Source organism: Zootermopsis nevadensis, unplaced genomic scaffold (assembly GCF_977971745.1).
Source record: "Zootermopsis nevadensis isolate Lab colony 2312 unplaced genomic scaffold, Znev_1.0 Znev_ptg000021l, whole genome shotgun sequence".
Taxonomy (NCBI): Eukaryota; Metazoa; Arthropoda; class Insecta; order Blattodea; family Termopsidae; genus Zootermopsis; species Zootermopsis nevadensis.
The window spans coordinates 11,811,217-11,833,245 of NW_028259153.1; the positions used below are offsets into that span (position 1 = coordinate 11,811,217).

A 22,029-nucleotide genomic window follows, 5' to 3' on the forward strand; every position below is an offset into this window, starting at 1 on the left:
GGAGTCTGGTCTCTGTAGCACCGTGACTGACTCACGTGTTGTCTTCCGTACCGGGCTTCTCGCAGACGGCAGGTCAGAGCAGTGTCATAGAGACCGTTCCATGCGGAGCCCGAGTCAAGAAGAGACCCCATTCGTCAGAGACAGTACATCAGAAACAGTCCGAGAGAGACCGGTTCTGCAAGGCATGAGGTGGTTGAATTTTGAAAATTTTCAAAAAAACAAAAATGCTAGAAATTACCCAAAAAGCGCATAAAACCAACAATATTTGAAAAATTTCACTTTAGAATTTTTTTCAAAAATTTTCAAAAAATTTTGGTTTCATGCGCTTTTCAGATAATTTCCAGCATTCTTTGATTTTTCGTAAATTTTGAAAATTTTCCATATTATTCAAAGCCCTCCTCAAGAGATGCATGTCAGACTCGCTGAATGCCACAAGCTGTCCTTGCCAGAGTCAGCTTCTATCTCACCCAGTTGCTGCCTGTCTCGTTGTTTGCACCAACCGGCCTCTGCAGGAGTCTGGTCTCTGTAGCACCGTGACTGACTCACGTGTTGTCTTCCGTACCGGGCTTCTCGCAGACGGCAGGTCAGAGCAGTGTCATAGAGACCGTTCCATCCGGAGCCCGAGTCAAGTAGAGACCCCATTTGTCAGAGACAGTACATCAGAAACAGTCCGAGAGAGACCGGTTCTGCAAGGCATGAGGTGGTGGAATTTTAAAAATTTTGAAAATTTTCAAAAAATAAAAAAATGCTAGAAATTGCCCAAAAAGCGCATAAAACCAAAAATATTTGAAAAATTTCACTTTCAAATTTTTTTGAAACTTTTTGAAAAATTTTGGTTTTGTGCGCTTTTCAGACAATTTCCAGCATTTTTTATTTTTCATAAATTTTGAAAATTTTCATTTTTTTCAAAGCCCTCCTCAAGAGAAACTTGTCAGGCTGCTTGAATGCCACAAGCTGTCCCTGCCAGAGACAGCCTCTATCTCACCCAGTTGCTGCCTGTCTCGTTGTTTGCACCAACCGGCCTCTGCAGGAGTCTGGTCTCTGTAGCACCGTGACTGACTCACATGTTGTCTTCCGTACCGGGCTTCTAGCAGACGGCAGATCAGAGCAGTGTCATAGAGACCGTTCCATGCGGAGCCCGAGTCAAGAAGAGACCCCATTCGTCAGAGACAGTACATCAGAAACAGTCCGAGAGAGACCGGTTCTGCAAGGCATGAGGTGGTTGAATTTTGAAAATTTTCAAAAAAACAAAAATGCTAGAAATTACCCAAAAAGCGCATAAAACCAAAAATATTTGAAAAATTTCACTTTAGAATTTTTTTCAAAAATTTTCAAAAAATTTTGGTTTCATGCGCTTTTCAGATAATTTCCAGCATTCTTTGATTTTTCGTAAATTTTGAAAATTTTCCATATTATTCAAAGCCCTCCTCAAGAGATGCATGTCAGACTCGCTGAATGCCACAAGCTGTCCTTGCCAGAGTCAGCTTCTATCTCACCCAGTTGCTGCCTGTCTCGTTGTTTGCACCAACCGGCCTCTGCAGGAGTCTGGTCTCTGTAGCACCGTGACTGACTCACGTGTTGTCTTCCGTACCGGGCTTCTCGCAGACGGCAGGTCAGAGCAGTGTCATAGAGACCGTTCCATCCGGAGCCCGAGTCAAGTAGAGACCCCATTTGTCAGAGACAGTACATCAGAAACAGTCCGAGAGAGACCGGTTCTGCAAGGCATGAGGTGGTGGAATTTTGAAAATTTTGAAAATTTTCAAAAAATAAAAAAATGCTAGAAATTGCCCAAAAAGCGCATAAAACCAAAAATATTTGAAAAATTTCACTTTCAAATTTTTTTGAAATTTTTTGAAAAATTTTGGTTTTGTGCGCTTTTCAGACAATTTCCAGCATTTTTTATTTTTCATAAATTTTGAAAATTTTCATTTTTTTCAAAGCCCTCCTCAAGAGAAACTTGTCAGGCTGCTTGAATGCCACAAGCTGTCCCTGCCAGAGACAGCCTCTATCTCACCCAGTTGCTGCCTGTCTCGTTGTTTGCACCAACCGGCCTCTGCAGGAGTCTGGTCTCTGTAGCACCGTGACTGACTCACATGTTGTCTTCCGTACCGGGCTTCTAGCAGACGGCAGATCAGAGCAGTGTCATAGAGACCGTTCCATGCGGAGCCCGAGTCAAGAAGAGACCCTATTCGTCAGAGACAGTACATCAGAAACAGTCCGAGAGAGACCGGTTCTGCAAGGCATGAGGTGGTGGAATTTTGAAAATTTTGAAAAAATAAAAAAATGCTAGAAATTGGCCAAAAAGCGCACAAAACCAAAAATATTTAAAAAAAATCACCTTCAAATTTTTTTGAAAATTTTTGAAAATTTTTTGGTTTTGTGCGCTTTTCAGACAATTTCCAGCATTTTTTGATTTTTCGTAAATTTTGAAAATTTTCAATTTTTTCAAAACCCTCCTCAAGAGAAACTTGTCAGGCTGGTTGAATGCCACAAGCTGTCCCTGCCAGAGACAGCCTCTATCTCACCCAGTTGCTGCCTGTCTCCTTGTTTGCACCAACCCGCCTCTGCAGGAGTCTGGTCTCTGTAGCACCGTGACTGCCTCACGTGTTGTCTTCCGTACTGGGCTTCTCGGAGACGGCAGTTCAGAGCAGTGTCATAGACACCGTTCCATGCGGAGCCCGAGTCAAGAAGAGACCCCATTCGTCAGAGACAGTATACCAGAAACAGTCCGAGAGAGACCGGTTCTGCAAGGCATGAGGTGGTGGAATTTTGAAAATTTTGAAAATTTTCAAAAAATCAAAAAATGCTAGAAATTACCCAAAAAGCGCATAAAACCAAAAATATTTGAAAAATTTCACTTTCAATATTTTTTCAAATTTTTGAAAATTTTTTGGTTTTGTGCGCTTTTCAGACATTTTGCGGGACTTTTTGATTTTTCGTAAATTTTTAAAATTTTCAATTTTTTCAAAGCTCTCCTCAAGAGTTGCATGTCAGGCTGGTTGAATACCACAAGCAGTCCCTACCAGAGACAGCCTCTATCTGACCCAGTTGCTGCCTGTCTCGTTGTTTGCACCAACCGGCCTCTACAGGAGTCTGGTCTCTGAAGCACCGTGAATGCCTCACGTGTTGTCTTCCGTACTGGGCTTCTCGGAGACGGCAGGTCAGAGCAGTGTCAAGAAGAGACCCCATTCGTCAGAGACAGTATACCAGAAACAGTCCGAGAGAGACCGGTTCTGCAAGGCATGAGGTGGTGGAATTTTGAAAATTTTGAAAATTTTCATAAAATCAAAAAATGCTAGAAATTGCCCAAAAACCGCATAAAACCAAAAATATTTGAAAAATTTCACTTTCAAAATTTTTTCAAAATTTTTCAAAATTTTTTGGTTTTATGCTTGTTTCAGATAATTTCAAGCATTTTTTGATTTTTCGTAAATTTTGAAAATTTTCCATATTATTCAAAGCCCTCCTCAAGAGATGCATGTCAGACTCGGTGAATGCCATAAGCTGTCCTTGCCAGAGATAGCCTCTATCTTACCCAGTTGCTGCCTTTCTCGTTGTTTGCACCAACCCGCCTCTGCAGGAGTCTGGTCTCTGTAGCACCGTGACTGACTCACGTGTTGTCTTCCGTACCGGGCTTCTAGCAGACGGCAGGTCAGAGCAGTGTCATAGAGACCGTTCCATGCGGAGCCCGAGTCAAGAAGAGACCCTATTCGTCAGAGACAGTACATCAGAAACAGTCCGAGAGAGACCGGTTCTGAAAGGCATGAGGTGGTGGAATTTTGAAAATTTTGAAAAAATAAAAAAATGCTAGAAATTGCCCAAAAAGCGCACAAAACCAAAAATATTTAAAAAAAAACACCTTCAAATTTTTTTGAAAATTCTTGAAAATTTTTTGGTTTTGTGCGCTTTTCAGACAATTTCCAGCATTTTTTGATTTTTCGTAAATTTTGAAAATTTTCAATTTTTTCAAAACCCTCCTCAAGAGAAACTTGTCAGGCTGGTTGAATGCCACAAGCTGTCCCTGCCAGAGACAGTCTCTATCTCACCCAGTTGCTGCCTGTCTCGTTGTTTGCACCAACCGGTCTCTGCAGGAGTCTGGTCTCTGTAGCACCGTGACTGAGTCACGTGTTGTCTTCCGTACCGGGCTGCTCGCAGACGGCAGGTCAGAGCAGTGTCATAGAGACCGTTCCATGCGGAGCCCGAGTCAAGAAGAGACCCCATTCGTCAGAGACAGTACATCAGAAACAGTCCGAGAGAGACCGGTTCTGCAAGGCATGAGGTGGTGGAATTTTGAAAATTTTGAAAATTTTCAAAAGATCAAAAAATGCTAGAAATCACCCAAAAAGCGCATAAAACCAAAAATATTTGAAAAATTTCACTTTCAAAATTTTTTCAAAATTTTTTGGTTTTATGCGCTTTTCAGACAATTTCCAGCATTTTTTGATTTTTCGTAAATTTTAAAAATTTTCCATATTATTCAAAGCCCTCAAGAGATGCATGTCAGACTCGGTGAATACCACAAGCTGTCCCTGCCAGAGACAGCCTCTATCTCACCCAGCTGCTGCCTGTCTCGTTGTTTGCACCAACCGGCCTCTGCAGGAGTCTGGTCTCTGTAGCGCCGTGACTGACTCACGTGTTGTCTTCCGTACCGGGCTTCTCGCAGACGGCAGGTCAGAGCAGTGTCATAGAGACCGTTCCATGCGGAGCCCGAGTCAAGAAGACAGTCAGAGACAGTACATCAGAAACAGTCCGAAAGAGACCGGTTCTGCAAGGCATGAGGTGGTGGAATTTTGAAAATTTTGAAAATTTTCATAAAATCAAAAAATGCTAGAAATTGCCCAAAAAGCGCACAAAACCAAAAATATTTGAAAAATTTCACTTTCAAAATTTTTAAAAAAAATTTGGTTTTATGCGTTTTTCAGATAATTTCCAGCATTTTTTGATTTTTCGTAAATTTTCAAAATTTTCCATATTATTCAAAGCCCTCCTCAAGAGATGCATGTCAGACTCGGTGAATGCCACAAGCTGTCCCTGCCAGAGACAGCCTCTATCTCACCCAGTTGCTGCCTGTCTCGTTGTTTGCACCAACCGGCTTCTGCAGGAGTCTGGTCTCTGTAGCACCGTGACTGACTCACGTGTTGTCTTCCGTACCGGGCTTCTCGCAGACGGCAGGTCAGAGCAGTGTCATAGAGACCGTTCCATGCGGAGCCCGAATCAAGAAGAGACCCCATTCGTCAGAGACAGTACATCAGAAACAGACCGAGAGAGAATGGTTCTGCAAGGCATGAGGTGGTGGAATTTTGAAAATTTTGAAAATTTTCAAAAAATCAAAAAAGGCTAGAAATTGCCCAAAAAGCGCATAAAACCAAAAATATTTGAAAAATTTCACTTTCCAAATGTTTTCAAAATATTTCAAAAATTTTTGGTTTTATGCGCTTATCAGATAATTTCCAGCATTTTTTGATTTTTCGTAAATTTTGAAAATTTTTCATATTATTCAAAGCCCTCCTCAAGAGATGCATGTCAGACTCGGTGAATGCCAAAGCTGTCCTTGCCAGAGTCAGCCTCTATCTCACCCAGTTGCTGCCTGTCTCGTTGTTTGCACCAACCGGCCTCTGCAGGAGTCTGATCTCTGTAGCACCGTGACTGACTCACGTTTTGTCTTCCGTACCGGGCATCTTGCAGACGGCAGGTCAGAGCAGTGTCATAGAGACCGTTCCATGCGGAGCCCGAGTGAAGAAGAGACCCCATTCGTCAGAGACAGTACATCAGAAACAGTCCGAGAGAGACCGGTTCTGCAAGGCATGAGGTGGTGGAATTTTGAAAATTTTAAAAATTCTCAAAAAATCAAAAAATGCTAGAAATTGCCCAAAAAGCGCACAAAAAGAAAAATATTTAAAAAATTTCACTTTCAAATTTTTTTGAAACTTTTTGAAAATTTTTTAGTTTTGTGCGCTTTTCAGACAATTTCCAGCATTTTTTATTTTTCATAAATTTTGAAAATTTTCAATTTTTTCAAAGCCCTCCTCAAGAGAAACTTGTCAGGCTGCTTGAATGCCACAAGCTGTCCCTGCCAGAGACAGCCTCTATCTCACCCAGTTGCTGCCTGTCTCGTTGTTTGCACCAACCAGCCTCTGCAGGAGTCTGGTCTCTGTAGCACCGTGACTGAGTCACGTGTTGTCTTCCGTACCGGGCTTCTCGCAGACGGCAGGTCAGAGCAGTGTCATAGAGACCGTTCCATCCGGAGCCCGAGTCAAGAAGAGACCCCATTCGTCAGAGACAGTACATCAGAAACAGTCCGAAGGAGACCGGTTCTGCAAGGCATGAGGTGGTGGAATTTTGAAAATTTTCATAAAATCAAAAAATGCTAGAAATTGCCCAAAAACCGCATAAAACCAAAAATATTTGAAAAATTTCACTTTCAAAATTTTTCAAAATTTTTTGGTTTTATGCGGGTTTCAGATAATTTCAAGCATTTTTTGATTTTTCGTAAATTTTGAAAATTTTCCATATTATTCAAAGCCCTCCTCAAGAGATGCATGTCAGACTCGGTGAATGCCATAAGCTGTCCTTGCCAGAGATAGCCTCTATCTTACCCAGTTGCTGCCTTTCTCGCTGTTTGCACCAACCCGTCTCTGCAGGAGTCTGGTCTCTGTAGCACCGTGACTGACTCACGTGTTGTCTTCCGTACCGGGCTTCTAGCAGACGGCAGGTCAGAGCAGTGTCATAGAGACCGTTCCATGCGGAGCCCGAGTCAAGAAGAGACCCTATTCGTCAGAGACAGTACATCAGATACAGTCCGAGAGAGACCGGTTCTGCAAGGCATGAGGTGGTGGAATTTTGAAAATTTTGAAATAATCAAAAAATGCTAGAAATTGCCCAAAAAGCGCACAAAACCAAAAATATTTAAAAAAATTCACCTTCAAATTTTTTTTAAACTTTTTGAAAATTTTTTGGTTTTGTGCGCTTTTCAGACAATTTCAGCATTTTTTGATTTTTCGTAAATTTTGAAAATTTTCAATTTTTTCAAAGCCATCCTCAAGAGAAACTTGTCAGGCTGCTTGAATGCCACAAGCTGTCCCTGCCAGAGACAGCCTATATCTCACCCAGTTGCTGCCTGTCTCGTTGTTTGCACCAACCGGCCTCTGCAGGAGTCTGGTCTCTGTAGCACCGTGACTGACTCACGTGTTGTCTTCCGTACCGGGCTTCTCGCAGACGGCAGGTCAGAGCAGTGTCATAGAGACCGTTCCATGCGGAGCCCGAGTCACGAAGAGACCCCATTCGTCAGAGACAGTACATCAGAAACAGTCCGAGAGAGACCGGTTCTGCAAGGCATGAGGTGGTTGAATTTTGAAAATTTTCAAAAAAACAAAAATGCTAGAAATTACCCAAAAAGCGCATAAAACCAAAAATATTTGAAAAATTTCACTTTCCAATTTTTTTCAAAAATTTTCAAAAAATTTTGGTTTTAGGCGTTTTTCAGATAATTTCCAGCATTTTTTGATTTTTCGTAAATTTTCAAAATTTTCCATATTATTCAAAGCCCTCAAGAGATGCATGTCAGACTCGGTGAATGCCACAAGCTGTCCCTGCCAGAGACAGCCTCTATCTGACCCGGTTTGCTGCCTGTTTCGTTGTTTGCACCAACCGGCCTCTGCAGGAGTCTGGTCTCTTTAGCACCGTGACTGACTCACGTGTTGTCTTCCGTACCGGGCTTCTCGCAGACGGCAGGTCAGAGCAGTGTCATAGAGACCGTTCCATGCGGAGCCCGAGTCAAGAAGAGACCCTATTCGTCAGAGACAGTACATCAGAAACAGTCCGAGAGAGACCGGTTCTGCAAGGCATGAGGTGGTGGAATTTTGAAAATTTTGAAAATTTTCAAAAAATCGAAAAATGTTAGAAATTGCAAAAAAAGCGCACAAAACCAAAAACATTTGAAATATTTCACCTTCAAATTTTTTTCGAAATTTTTGAAATTTTTTTGGTTTTCTGCGCTTCTCAGACAATTTTCAGCACTTTTTGATTTTTCGTAAATTTTGAAAATTTTCCATATTATTCAAAGCCCTCAAGAGATGCATGTCAGACTCGGTGAATGCCACAAGCTGTCCCTGCCAGAGACAGCCTCTATCTGACCCAGTTGCTGCCTGTCTCGTTGTTTGCACCAAACGGCCTCTGCAGGAGTCTGGTCTCTGTAGCACCGTGAATGCCTCACGTGTTGTCTTCCGTACTGGGATTCTCGGAGACGGCAGGTCAGAGCAGTGTCATACAGACCGTTCCATGCGGAGCCCGAGTCAAGAAGAGACCGCATTCGTCAGAGACAGTATATCAGAAAGAGTCCGAGAGAGTCCGGTTCTGCAAGGCATGAGGTGGTGGAATTTTGAAAATTTTGAAAATTTTCAAAAAATCAAAAAATGGTAGAAATTGCCCAAAAAGCGCATAAAACCAAAAATATTTAAATAAAATTCACTTTCAAATTTTTTTCAAAATTTTTGAAAATGTTTTGGTTTTGTGCGCTTTTCAGACAATTTCCAGCACTTTTTGATTTTTCGTAAATTTTGAAAATTTTCAATTTTTTCAAAGCCCTCCTCAAGAGAAACTTGTCAGGCTGGGTGAATGCCACAAGCTGTCCCTGCCAGAGACAGCATCTATCTGCCCCAGTTGCTGCCTGTCTCGTTGTTTGCACCAACCGGCCTCTGCAGGAGTCTGGTCTCTGTAGCACCGTGACTGACTCACGTGTTGTCTTCCGTACTGGGCTTCTCGGAGACGCCAGGTCAGAGCAGTGTCGTAGAGACCGTTCCATGCGGAGCCCGAGTCAAGAAGGGACCCCATTCGTCAGAGACAGTACATCAGAAACAGTCCGAGAGAGACCGGTTCTGCAAGGCATGAGGTGGTGGAATTTTGAAAATTTTGAAAATTTTCATAAAATCAAAAAATGATAGAAATTGCCCAAAAAGCGCATAAAACCAAAAATATTTTAAAAATTTCACTTTCAAAATTTTTTCAAAATTTTTCAAAAAAAATTGGTTTTATGCGTTTTTCAGATAATTTCCAGCATTTTTTGATTTTTCGTAAATTTTGAAAATTTTCCATATTATTCAAAGCCCTCCTCAAGAGATGCATGTCAGACTCGGTGAATGCCACAAGCTGTCCCTGCCAGAGACAGCCTCTATCTCACCCAGTTGCTGCCTGTCTCGTTGTTTGCACCAACCGGCCTCTGCAGGAGTCTGGTCTCTGTAGCACCGTGAATGCCTCACGTGTTGTCTTCCGTAAATGGGCTTCTCGGAGACGGCATTTCAGAGCCGTGTCATAGAGACCGGTCCATGCAGAGCCCGAGACAAAAAGAGACCGCATTCGTCAGAGACACAGTACATCAGAAATAGTCCGAGAGAGACCGGTTCTGCTAGGCATGAGGTGGTGGAATTTTGAAAATTTTGAAAATTTTCAAAAAATCAAAAAATGCTAGAAATTGCAAAAAAAGCGCACAAAACCAAAAATATTTGAAATATTTCAACTTCAAATTTTTTTCAAAATTTTTCAAATTTTTTTGGTTTTGTGCGTTTTTCACACAATTTGCAGCACTTTTTGATTTTTCGTAAATTTTGAAAATTTTGAAATGTTTTCAAAGGTCTCCTCTAGATATGTATGCCAGTCTCGCTGAATGCGAGATCCTGTCTCTGACAGACTCGGCCTGTTTCTCACCCAGAGCCCGAGCCAAGCACTGACCGCATTTGTCAGAGACACAGTACATCAGAAAGATTCCGAGGGTGACCGATTCTGCAAGGCATCAGGTGGTGGAAATTTGAAAAATTTGAAAATTTTCAGAAAATTTGAAAAATTCTGGAAATTGTACAAAAAGCGAACAAAACCAAAAATAATTGAAAAATTATACCTTCAAAGTTTTTTCGAAATTTTCAAAAACTTTTGGTTTTGTGCGGTTTTCTGACAATTTCCAGCATTTTTTGATTTTTCTAAAATTTTGAAATTTTTTCAAAAGTCTCCTCTAGAGATGTATGCCAGTCTCGCTGAATGCCAGATCCTGTCTCTGACAGACTCGGCCTGTTTCTCACCCAGTAGAAGACTGCCTCGGTTTCTGCACCAACCGACCTCTGAAGGACTCCTGTCTCTGCAGGCCCGTGTCTGCTTCACGTTTTGGCAGCCGCACCTGGGCTTGTCAGAGACGTCACGTTAGAGCTGTCATACAGAGACTGGTCCGTGCAGAGCCTGAGTCAAGCACTGACCACATTCGTCAGACACAGTACATCAGAAATAGTCCGAGGGAGACCGATTCTGCACGGCATCAGGTGGTGGAAATTTGAAAAAAATTCAAATAGTCGAAAAATGCTGGAAATTGTCGAAAAAGCGCACAAAACCAAAAAAATTGAAAAATTCCATCTTCAAATTTTTTTCTCGAAATGTTCAAAAAAATTTGGTTTTGTGCGCTTTTCAGACAATTTCCAGCATTTTTTGATTTTTCGAAAATTTTGAAAATGTTGAAATTTTTTCAAAGGTATCCTCTAGAGATGTATGCCAGTCTTGCTAAATGCCATATCCTGTCTCTGACAGACTAGGCCTCTAACTCACCCAGTTGCTGCCTGCCTCGTTGTCTGCACCAACCGACCTCTGCAGGACTCTGGTCTCCCTAAGTGATGGTTGCCAGACTTGGTGTATGCTTCACGGTGTCTCTGCCGTTCTAGGCAACAAACTCACCCGGTTGCTGCCTGACTACCTCGACTGGCCTCGGCTGTTCCACGGTCTCGATCTCTAACTCCGTCTCTCTCGATCTGGGGACCTCTGTCTTACGTGTTGTCTGCCGCACCCGGGCTATTATGCATTCGGCACGTCAGATATCGTCATACAGAGACAAGTTCGTACAGAACAGTAAGCATGGCGTTGTTGAAAATCTCAATTGATGTTTGCAGAAAACTCATCTATTTAATGTACTCCGCCTATAATCAATAAGTAGACAGAGAACTATTTTAACATGACATGACAGCTTTAATAATCCGTGAATCATTACATTTTAAAGCACAACAAACATCACATAATTTATCAACTGTGCTACAATGCACATTAGAACGAGGAGCTATGCGTCCGCGTTATATCCTTAGGATAGCCTAATTTCAGTTACTGTAGTACCATATTAAGGCCGAAAAATTGAAAAAAAGAGATTCAATTCACAAATATTTACTGACTTTTGAAAAAGTTAATTGGGCAAATTTATTTTATTTTCTTAGCTTTCTGTGACGTAAGTGTGCTCCATGATGAGTATCACTGTTCTGTTCCTCAGTGAGCTCATGTGAAGCTCTCATTACCATTTCAGAGATAAACGGTGCATAAATACATTTGGGGTTACTTCTGCATTATGAATAAGCAAATTTATGAGAATGTTTTTCACAAAGCCAAAAACCTATGACGCACGTTGTCAGGTCGAAGACATGTGCGAGTCCCATGACAGTGAAAGAATTGTTCGCGAAAACCGAACAATGAGGGGGTCTATTATCCTGTTAAAAACAAGTGGACACTTCTTCGGTCATCAAATTAATCATTCGTCCAATCATTAGACTTATGATTTTGATAAATCTTCTGATCTAGCACACAGTTTCAGTTCAACAAATGTCATTCTTTTAAGCGGTAGAAAATTAACCTCACTTTTTTGCCAAAATGTATGAAAAATCTCATCCAACAACCGAGAACGTCTTAACCGTATTTATTCTTTCATAGATACAAACACTAGTAACTAAACATTCTTGAACTGTAATGGGACTTTGATCTGGCTTAATTTTCAACATTATTTGTCATTGTTTTGGGGTAAAAGGGATAGAATTTAAGAAAATCATAAAACATTTTATAGGATGAAGAAGAAAACTGATAAACCTTCCTGTATTGGCCTACCGTTTCAAATTTTAATGTGTCAATTGTTTTCTTTCAATAATTCTTATAATCATCCCCTGGAATATATATTTTCATCGCTGACGAGAAAGAATTGTAGTTTGTTGCATAACTAATGTAGGCCGTTTTAAAATTCATGGGAAAATCTCATTGTCTTTATAATTATAAAGATTACAAATGATTACGTTCTGTTTTACTCCATGTCCATCTTATACTCATTTCTTGCGAAGGGCTGAGTTATACACAGAATCTGGCCCTGTTACAACACAGCCAGTAGCTTGTTTGTGTTTTCATTGTTTCAATCTCGCGACTTCTGGGCAAACGCATACTCTGAATTATAGATTTACATCAGAGTGTAACTTTCCGCGAACATGTCAAAACCAACAAAGCAACTGAACTTAACAAGACACACTAGACGAAGCTGTCACGTACGAACAACCTACTAGTCCTGAACAATTCACAATTTCCCTGCTGTGCATAAAATTAAATTCTTCCTTTCAGTAGACCTACTATAGAATTATCAAAATAAAACTAGTAGGAGCAAAAATGATCACAATTTGATTAATGTATATATAAGTCGATCAAGCACCTTATAAAAGCTTAACAAGAAAAACCTGCCTTGAAATTATCCAGCTGTCATTAGCGACTCAGGTATTTTCTTTTATCGGTTACTGACTGTCGGTTATAACATAAGCAAACAGAATCACTTTATAACATTCGGAAATCTTGACTAGAAGAGATTAAATCGTTATATGCAATAGTTTAAGCAAAACAATTTCTCGAGCGTCATGGTACAAACTTCTTGGAGAACGACCAACATTTCATCTATAAATCTGATGTATTACGTTTCCAAATATTTCGGGTTGGTGGTATTTAGATGGAATCGGGATTTCCCTGTCCTCGAAAGATTCACCATTTCAATAAAACTCATCGTTGCACACATTTCTCTAATTGTATCTCTCATATTCATAGATTTACATCGTTTCGAGTCTGAAGTCTCTTCTGCTTTAGATATTATGATTGCAGTTTCTAAACCTGTCTCTCACACTATAGTGGTCACAATTTGTTTCTGTCACCAAACAAATATATGCGACATAACAAAGAATCTAGTGCACTGGAATTATCTGTTGGTAGGCTTGAAAGAATCTGTATGCACCAAAATTCGTGTTGTTATTCCTCAACTGTTATTGGGAATCGCACTAATAATTTTCTCAGATATGTCTGAATGGTTTTATGTAGAAAGATGTTCAATCTATTTCCCACGTAATGCAATATACACCATCATTGATTTATCGATGTATGTTGTAGAATTGCAATTCATCAACTTCGTTCTTCACTTGCAACAGTACTTTGCAGGCGTCAACACACATCTGGCGAACGGTTGCTTCACAGCTAAACGTATTATGGAGTTCAACTATATTTATAAGCCACCTAAATTGAAAACAGTAGAATACTTACATTCGTTTTATGACTCTTTATGTGATGTCGCCGAATCATTAAATTGTATATACTCCCCTATCATACTCCTAGACATCGGCCTTAGTTTCTTTCGCTCCACACAGAAATTATATCGTATTGTTTTCTCAAATTTTGTCAAAGACTCTGGTACTCTCTATCCCCACATGTTAGTGAACAGATGTTTTCACTGGATAAAATTCATCTTTCTCATCTACGCTTGCAGTTCGTGCATCAAAAGTGTAAGTGATACATGAGATTGTACGTTTTGTGTTTGGCGTAGTTAATTAAGTATATATATATATATATATATATATATATATATATATATATATATATAAGCACCACCTATGTTCAATTTACGAGTTATCAAATCCAGCTGTTTGTAGTGCGGCAAGGATGAATAAACGCAACATTTAACTATTTACATTTTGTTGTTGGTTGAATTACGTTTCGATTTAAGGTAAGTTATTGTATATATAACAGTTTGGAAATGAGAAGGAGATGGCCCTGAATAAATTGTGTTAGCAAAGTAGGTTCTTGGACCAATATACCAAGATGATACTACGTGCGTATGTAAAGGTATACGACGATGTTTTGATCATATATCAAAATATTTTTCTCTCACGCGAATGTCTAAAGTAGTAAATGAAGAAAGAGTCCCAAAAAGGCAACGAATTCCATCACCGAGTTGTTGATTCGAATCTTCACAGTTCTGAAAACACGCAAACAAGTCATTCCCTGAATCCCACCTCTGGTCCTGTTTCAGGCTAACCGCACTGCAGTCGTTGTACACAGACTGCTGAGCAAGGCTAAGGATCATGACGTCAGACAGGAGGTGATAAAACATCACTGCTTATACGGGATGCTGGAAGGGAGATGGGTTCATATTGTTTAACATCCCACAACCTGATACGTGAACCTAAAGGGGGGGAGGGAGGTTCGGCAGCGAACGAAGACTTTTGCATGATGACCTTCGTAAATTTTAATCTTCACCAAATATTATTAGGAAGCTTGAAATAAAAACTTGTAGATGGGTGGGGCATGTAGTACGCACGGGATACATAAAAAGTGCATAGAACACTTTATTCGGAAATCCTGAATAAAAGTTAATAATTTGTAGCTAAGGAACAGATCAAAGTATATTATAAAAAATTATCTTAAATAAATACTGTGATATGTATGGACTGGATTTAATTAACACACTGGAATATAATCCTTACGAAAAAACTAATAGTTACTCAAATCTGTTATGAAATGTGCAGGTTCATTGTCGTTCATATAAGATTCAGACAGTGGCTCCTATCCCGAGCCAGATTAATGCAGTGTTACCCCTAACACCCTATTTAATATAAATTTTAATATTATTCAGAATAGTCATTTTTTGACAAATATTTGTATGTTTCAGCTTGAACTGTTCTCACTACAGTTACTGCATCGGAAAGTCCAGTTCACGGCCTGTGGATTCTTTCCGCTCGATTTCACCCTGCTATACGCTGTGAGTTACATCTGTTTTGTGAAGAGATTGTGTTCACTTCATACAAGTAGCTTAATAAGGAATCAGATATGGATCGACTATCGACTTACAGTTAATATCTTCTAATTTGGATAAGTACGGTAAATTTTTTTAAAGATGTAGAAATTTTTTATCAAGTACGTAAATCATCAACTTGGAGAATTAGAAATTTTACATTTACTTTCGTTAATAATAGTTATTCTTTTTCAGATCGTTGGTGCAGTGACCACGTATTTAGTCATTCTCATTCAGTTCCAACTCACCTTTTCTGAACAACGCAAATGAACTTTTGGAAAATCAACAATGTTTTAGTAGTTCCCAATCACAATCTTGTACGACAGGCAATTGTTCTCGCTCGTAAGGCAGTTTGGGTTATTTAAAAACGACCGCCGAACTCACGAGAAAAAAGAGTTTAAAATTACATCTTACAACGACTGAACACAATATTATGGATGTTACATCGCAAGACATAAACGTGATATTATTAATTATTAATCCGTAAATGATATCCTAAATTCTGATCGATTGTGCTTTAAACACAATCCCGAATGACCTCATTCAACTTTCCAAAACCGACTTGTAAGAGTAGGAAATTAAAATGTTTGTAATAGCGTGTAAAAAATACACTCGAATTTACATATTCTTCAACACGTGAGTTTGTATTCCTTTAACTGATTTTATTTATTTATTACAAATTTAATTCATAGTAATCATGCTTTTTTCTATATTACTTAGTCCGACGAACACTTACAACTTGATAGAGGATTCTGTTTTGTTGGCGTATTCTAGTATATTTAGTAATAATTAATTTAAATATAGAACTACGGAAATTAAGTAAGTAGAGGACTATATGAGAAACGTAACACACCGATTAGTACAACATTTTAAAATGGTGTTCACACTTCCGGATGTTACATGATACATTCCTTTGCTGAGTATTACACGAACACTTTTAAACAACGACAAGATTTTCCTAAATTAAGATGCGTTTATCTTCAGTTCCATGAAAACTGTTCCCATCAAAACCTGCCGTGGACGATAGGAGAGGGCATAGCAAATGAGAAAGTTGTATCAAAGGAAACGATTAATATTTGGTCTAAATATAATCCCAAGATGACAACTACAAATGAGAGATTCTTTCAAGTTGTTTTTCTGCAATTATCAGAAGTAGCAATTCCATATGAGATACATTTATCAAGGACTGACAAAATTAAAGGTCACCTGAGATCAGACAATACTTGTACGTAACTCAAAATGATCAGTTTTGGAGTTGTTCATGCGCTGACCACCAAACACCACAGACTCGATTAAACAGTAACACATATTAAAAGATGACAATTAAATGCAGAAAAATTCTTTTGATTTTCCTATGATAACGAATAAACAAAGAAATTGCGTAACTGTATATTTATTTACAGGTATATTAATATTAATTCAAAATACAGTGGATTCCGGTTAATTGGGACATATCGGGACTAGAATATTTACACCAATTGAGCGGCTGCCCCAATTATGTGAAGTTCCACGTAAAGAGTTAAAAAGGTTTGTTTTTTAAGATTTATTCCAAATAAAAGGGCTACCCCAATTAACCGATGGTCCAATTAACCACAATCTACTGTACTGAAATGTGTACACGTCCATCATATATAAAAATCTTTCTTCTTAGAAACATTTATTGGTAAGTAGTAATATTCCATTCAAGTGCTTAATATTTTTTTAAAAAAAGGCACATAAAATTATTTCAATTTTCTGTGTTGGCTGAGAGATAAATGTTAATTTATTATACTTCTTCATGTACTATACTTAATAATGGCAAACTTACTGAAAATGTAAGCTATTATGAACTGCATCCCTATCAAGTGTTGTTTAATACTCACTTTCTCTGTCATTTATACAACATAAAATTTTAAATAAAAAATTGTTACACTGTTGAAGTAACGTTTGTAACAGAACGAGTTTCAGCGTCGTATAATTTATGAAACTGAATTAGAATCACCAAATAAGTAGTGACTGCTCCAACTATCTGCAACATATTTAATCACAAAGCGAATTTCAGTAATTAATTACGTGTATTAATAATAACTAAACATTAAAAATATTTATCATTTCATGCGATTATGCAACATTTGGAGAAACCATTCTACTCTAAATGAATAATGCGGCAACAGACATTTGAATCTTCAGTAACTCGTCTTTGGTAATTTGAAAAGTTCAAAATAATTTAATTGCGATCATGTAATCAACCACTGCAGATGTAGGACTCCTGGTTTCTTATTCCTCTCAGAAGAAGGTTTTATTTTGTACGAGTTTTAATTTAATTAATTCTAAATTAGGCATATAAAACACGTCTCACTCACGCTTCAACATTAAACAATTCTGTATTCTCCCAGCGAAGTGTACATACGGGTTCTATAATTTTTCAGAATATTAAGCAATTCCTTTCCTATTAGTCTTCTAGTAATTACGTTTTGTAAGAATAAAACTAAGCATTTTATTGAAGTCAGTAGCCGAATTTGTACATATTTGTTCCCGGTATTTAATATTACTCTATATAAATTTACAAAGACTTTTACGGTGATGAAAATGAGTAATATGTTGTTCTGGGTCATCAACAATACATATATTTCGCTTCGTTAAAAATTGTTTTCCATTTGACAACACTCGCTAAACTACGCCGACTAGGTGTAAACACAAAAAATCATCATCCGTAACAAGTGAATTACTTACGGGCTATAGACCTGTTATGCAGGTAAATATTTCGCGAAGGGAAAGAGTTTGGCTTGTCCCAATATTTAAAAACAATTATTCGTGACTTTCAAAATAACATAAATTTACACCACATCTGAATATACTGTGATACAATCGAATAAGCTTGGTCTTAAAATAAAGTGCAGTCTGGGAAGAGTTAACGCTATACATTCAAATGCAATTTTTAAGTTATTAACTTATCACTATTAATCTAAATAATCATGACCATAAATTTTAACATTAAAACAAAAGATCCATGAACGTAGTCATTATAATGAACTATTCTAGGGCTACTAGCCTTGTCAGGTGGTTCAATGGAGAAGACACCAACGTTTCCAGAACCGTCCTCGTCCTCAGGGTACTGAAGTTGCAGTAGATACTGTCCGTGGTCTGTGCATCTCTGCCCAAGCTCCGTATTATTGGCCACACGTTAGCCAATAGGGCCTGGTGTGCGGAATGACGTGTTCCCTATTTTTTGCCCAACTTTCCGATTCCAGTCCCCAGGATACACAGATCACGGACGGGAACTCCACCTTGTTAGCTTTTTGGTTGGTGGTTGTATTCTCCTACAACTTCAGTACCCTGAGGACGAAGACGGCTCTCGAAACGTTTGTCTTTGGTATTAAAACCACCTGACATGGCTGGTAGCCCGAGAAGAATTCATTAGTCACCATAAACGCTTCTGCTCATACAATGCAGCCATTAATCTTAACATTGTGTATCTTAATTATACGCACTTTCGCTTTAAACAAATTTTCCAGGAATATATTTTCCTACTAAATGAGAGTTATCAGTTATTGACTATATCACGGAATTCTTATGCTCAAGTATCTTGGAAATTAGTAGATTTTTAGAGTATTCCTTACCGAGTAGAGAAGACTGAAATTTATAGGGAAGAATCCACAGGCTGTAAACTCGACTTTGCGATGCACTAACTGCAGCGAAAATAGTTCAAGCTGGAACATAAACACCCAAAATATTTAAAAGGTCATACATTTGTCACAATATTAATAGCATTAGACTACTGACTAACATTTCGACGCTATGGTAAAACATTCCTAACTACAGAAATGTATTCCGAGTGGTCTTATCTTCAGGCCTTCCAAACAAAATTTTGTGTATATTTATTATCTTTCCGAAGCCCCGCCTAATAATATTCGGTAAATATTACAAATTATAAACCTTCTAATTATGCAATTTTCTCCAGAATCCTCTCACTTTATCCTGTTTATGCCCTGGTGTTATCCTTAACACCCTGTTAAAAAATATAATCAGTCTATGTGGTTTACTTAACATGCTCGGATATTAAAGTAGACCTACTATCACTGCATTGGATTTAACGTAGTCATTACCTCTTTTTTTACGTCAACATCCTGTGCGACATTCATTACTTTGTGTACCAGATCTGCAGTTCTGTTGCCCTGAAATAAATGATAATAAACAAAGTTGTTACTTCTTTATAAATAACTGAGTGACTGACCCTGTGGATCATAACCCGTCTTTGAAAGCTGATAGTCGGTCATATATTCAAGAAATTTCACAAGTTTTATGAAAATATAATGTTCATAACCATCTTCAGAAGAGCATATCACCTGTCTCCATCCTAAGCCAGATGAATCCCATCCCATTCTACAAGTTTTACAACAATTTTGTAAATATTTCGTGTAGCTTCCATTCGTGTTACATGCTCAGCCCATTACATCTCCCTTGCTAATTGAAGTTGTGGACGTAATAAACATTTCCTGGTGTGATCTACAACCATATTTTGGGTTTGGTATTCTCCCCAAATCTAAGCTTCAATACATTTAATGCTTTCTGTTTACACACAAAAATGTATACAATAGGATCTGATTGAGGCCTGAAAGCAGGATGTTTAAGGCGAGGACGTAGTATTTTTTGTGGAGACCGCAAGCTCCCACGGTATTATTTTGTCTGCTACGATTGTCATATAAGCTTAAATAATTAATAAAAAAATATATCGTCTGATAGATAATATTTACAGTCACAGGAAATTTACACGAATGCTATTTTAAACGTGGATTAGTTGGGGATGAGCGTCAGTTTCAGCCTCAACCACTTTAATCCCATAGAAAGACCCCTGGTATCTATTAATATTTGGATAAGAGGCTGGTTGGACAACAAGTCGGTCTGGACTGCCCCTGTCGAGAAATGAACCCTGGCATCCAAGCCATAACGTAATCACCATATCAACTGTTTTAACCTGACTCATTCCTTAACTGGTTGCAAGTTAAAAGCCAGAAATAACAAATGTGTAAGGGCTTCAGCCACTCACCTCATAGGACGTGAAGCTACACACCGCTACAAGAAGTACAACTTTACTTATGAATGTGAAGAACCACATAACCCCTACCACTATAACAATTATTGCAGAGGAAACATTTTTCAACATATCAGGATAAGAAACTGCAGTGCTGCAATAATATATCATACACACAATTTGAAAAAAAGTGACCGCAAGACTATGAAGAATGTGGAAAGAATATATTCTGTTTACAGACTGTGTAATGTCACACAGAAAACTATGATGCCGACACACTTTTCTCAAAGTGGATTTTATAGTTATGAGAGCAGATGTTTGAAACAAACTGCATTTAACTGAACTACTTGAGTTAGTGTTACTAGCTGATGGTTTAAGCGGCTTATTTGCCGTAGTTCCGTTAGGGGATGAGACTGTGAAATTATTGACAGTGTCATTGAGAACAGAAAAATGATATTTTAATAGAATTACGAAATAAATAAATTGTATATCTGTTAACCATAACGAAGAGTCACATAAAAAACTTATTGCTCCAGTGTAACGAATAGCAAAACTACTGTACGTGGAATTTGTGTTAGCGACGAAAAGACACAATACGTCGGGTACTACTAAAAATAAAATAGTGTACATTATGAGAAGAATTAAAATTTTAAATACTTTATAATAATTGGTGTATGCATAATTATAATCTCTGTCTAATATCGATAATTGATCTAAAATTCTGATGACATTCCTCCCATTTGACAGACACGTAACTTGTGAGACAATGCTCGCCAGACATGTAACCACAGTTAGACCTTTTGCAGTAGCGTTCATTACAACTGCTCCATGAAAAGAAATGTCCATAAAAATTAGACAAATCTGTGAAATGATGGAAAAACACACTCCTACAAAGCTGTAGAGGAACCAAAATGTGGAAATTTGATATTTTACAGAACCAGAATCATCAACAAGAGAAAAAGGAGCGAGACAAAATGGTCTGGATATAAATATCAGAGGTTTGAAAATGTAGTATATATCCATATTTAAACAAACTATTGTTCATTACGAGTTTAACATAGGAAATACTTTAATATACACATATAGGCTACACTTTCTTTACGAACACTTTTGTAAAGACACAAAAGCTCCTCACCCAAACACAAACTAAATTACTATTAGCATAGAACAGCTGCATATTTCCCTTATCTGTGAACATACAATTATTTTCCACACGACGTTCACATGACATGCATATAATTTAATTCACTATTTACCAGAAAATTCGTGATGGAAAACAATTTAATATTCCTATTTCATTTTCATAATGGCTTTAACACATCAAGATGATTCCAAAAGTGACCAGAACGAGCTTTTGTTCGCATGTTTCACTCGCTTTTGTTTCGATGTTACATTATGTATTAGTGTACCAGGTTCAGTAATTCCATCTAATAAGCCTGCAGAGGCCCACGTAAAGTCTGAATTCACGGTGCGACGGCAGTGTTCTACATTAATCCACTCGATGCCGCTACGGCGTGCTGTCGCCTCGTATTTTGGCATTAAGCGGAAATTTCTGTATAAATGATTGCCATGTATGTTTATGTTGCCATTTTAATCCAATTAACGTCATAATACTTATATCGGAAAATATAATGTAATAATATCATGATATAAACATAACCCTTAATATTATTACATTATATTTTCCGATAATGCCTCGGTGGTCTAGCGATTAGAACTCTGGTCTTGTAATCCTGGGGTGTCGGGTTCGATTCCCGGCGGTGCCAGAATTTATAACTTGTGTTGGGCAAGGCCGTGGTCTAGACAACACGGGGTTTTCCTCCGGGGGCTTCCCCGATTTCTCCGTGGCATCCCAACAATTACTCCATTCACACACAGAAGAAGGCAATGGCAAACCACTTCTGGATCATCTGCCAAGAACGTATATGAACAGGTCCCAGTCCGAGAAAAGGATGGAAGGATCCTGTTCATATACTGTCGTCAGACAGAACACTAAATAAATAAAATATAAATTTTCCGATATAAGTATTATGACGATAATTGGATTAAAATAGCACCGAAATGTTGGTGACCTACAAGGCCAAACCGCGTTACAACCCCGAAGACCATAATCGACATCTTAAAATCCATTACAACTTTAAAT

General features: G+C 38.4%; 1 protein-coding gene across 2 annotated transcripts in view; it reads right to left on the bottom strand.

The window, feature by feature from the left end:
• Window positions 1–16,252: 16,252 nt before the first annotated feature.
• The window catches only part of LOC110841299 (gustatory receptor for sugar taste 43a), a 30,939-nt gene continuing 25,162 nt past the window's right edge, over window positions 16,253–22,029 (bottom strand). For both annotated transcript variants that reach the window (XM_087352630.1, XM_087352628.1), the window contains exons 5-7: window positions 18,961–19,029; window positions 18,475–18,564; window positions 16,253–16,883 (exon numbers count right to left, since the gene is read on the bottom strand). In XM_087352630.1, coding sequence (XP_087208756.1) covers window positions 16,782–16,883; window positions 18,475–18,564; window positions 18,961–19,029 — 261 coding nt within the window. In that variant the 3' untranslated portion in view covers window positions 16,253–16,781. The remainder of the gene's footprint in view (window positions 16,884–18,474; window positions 18,565–18,960; window positions 19,030–22,029) is intronic.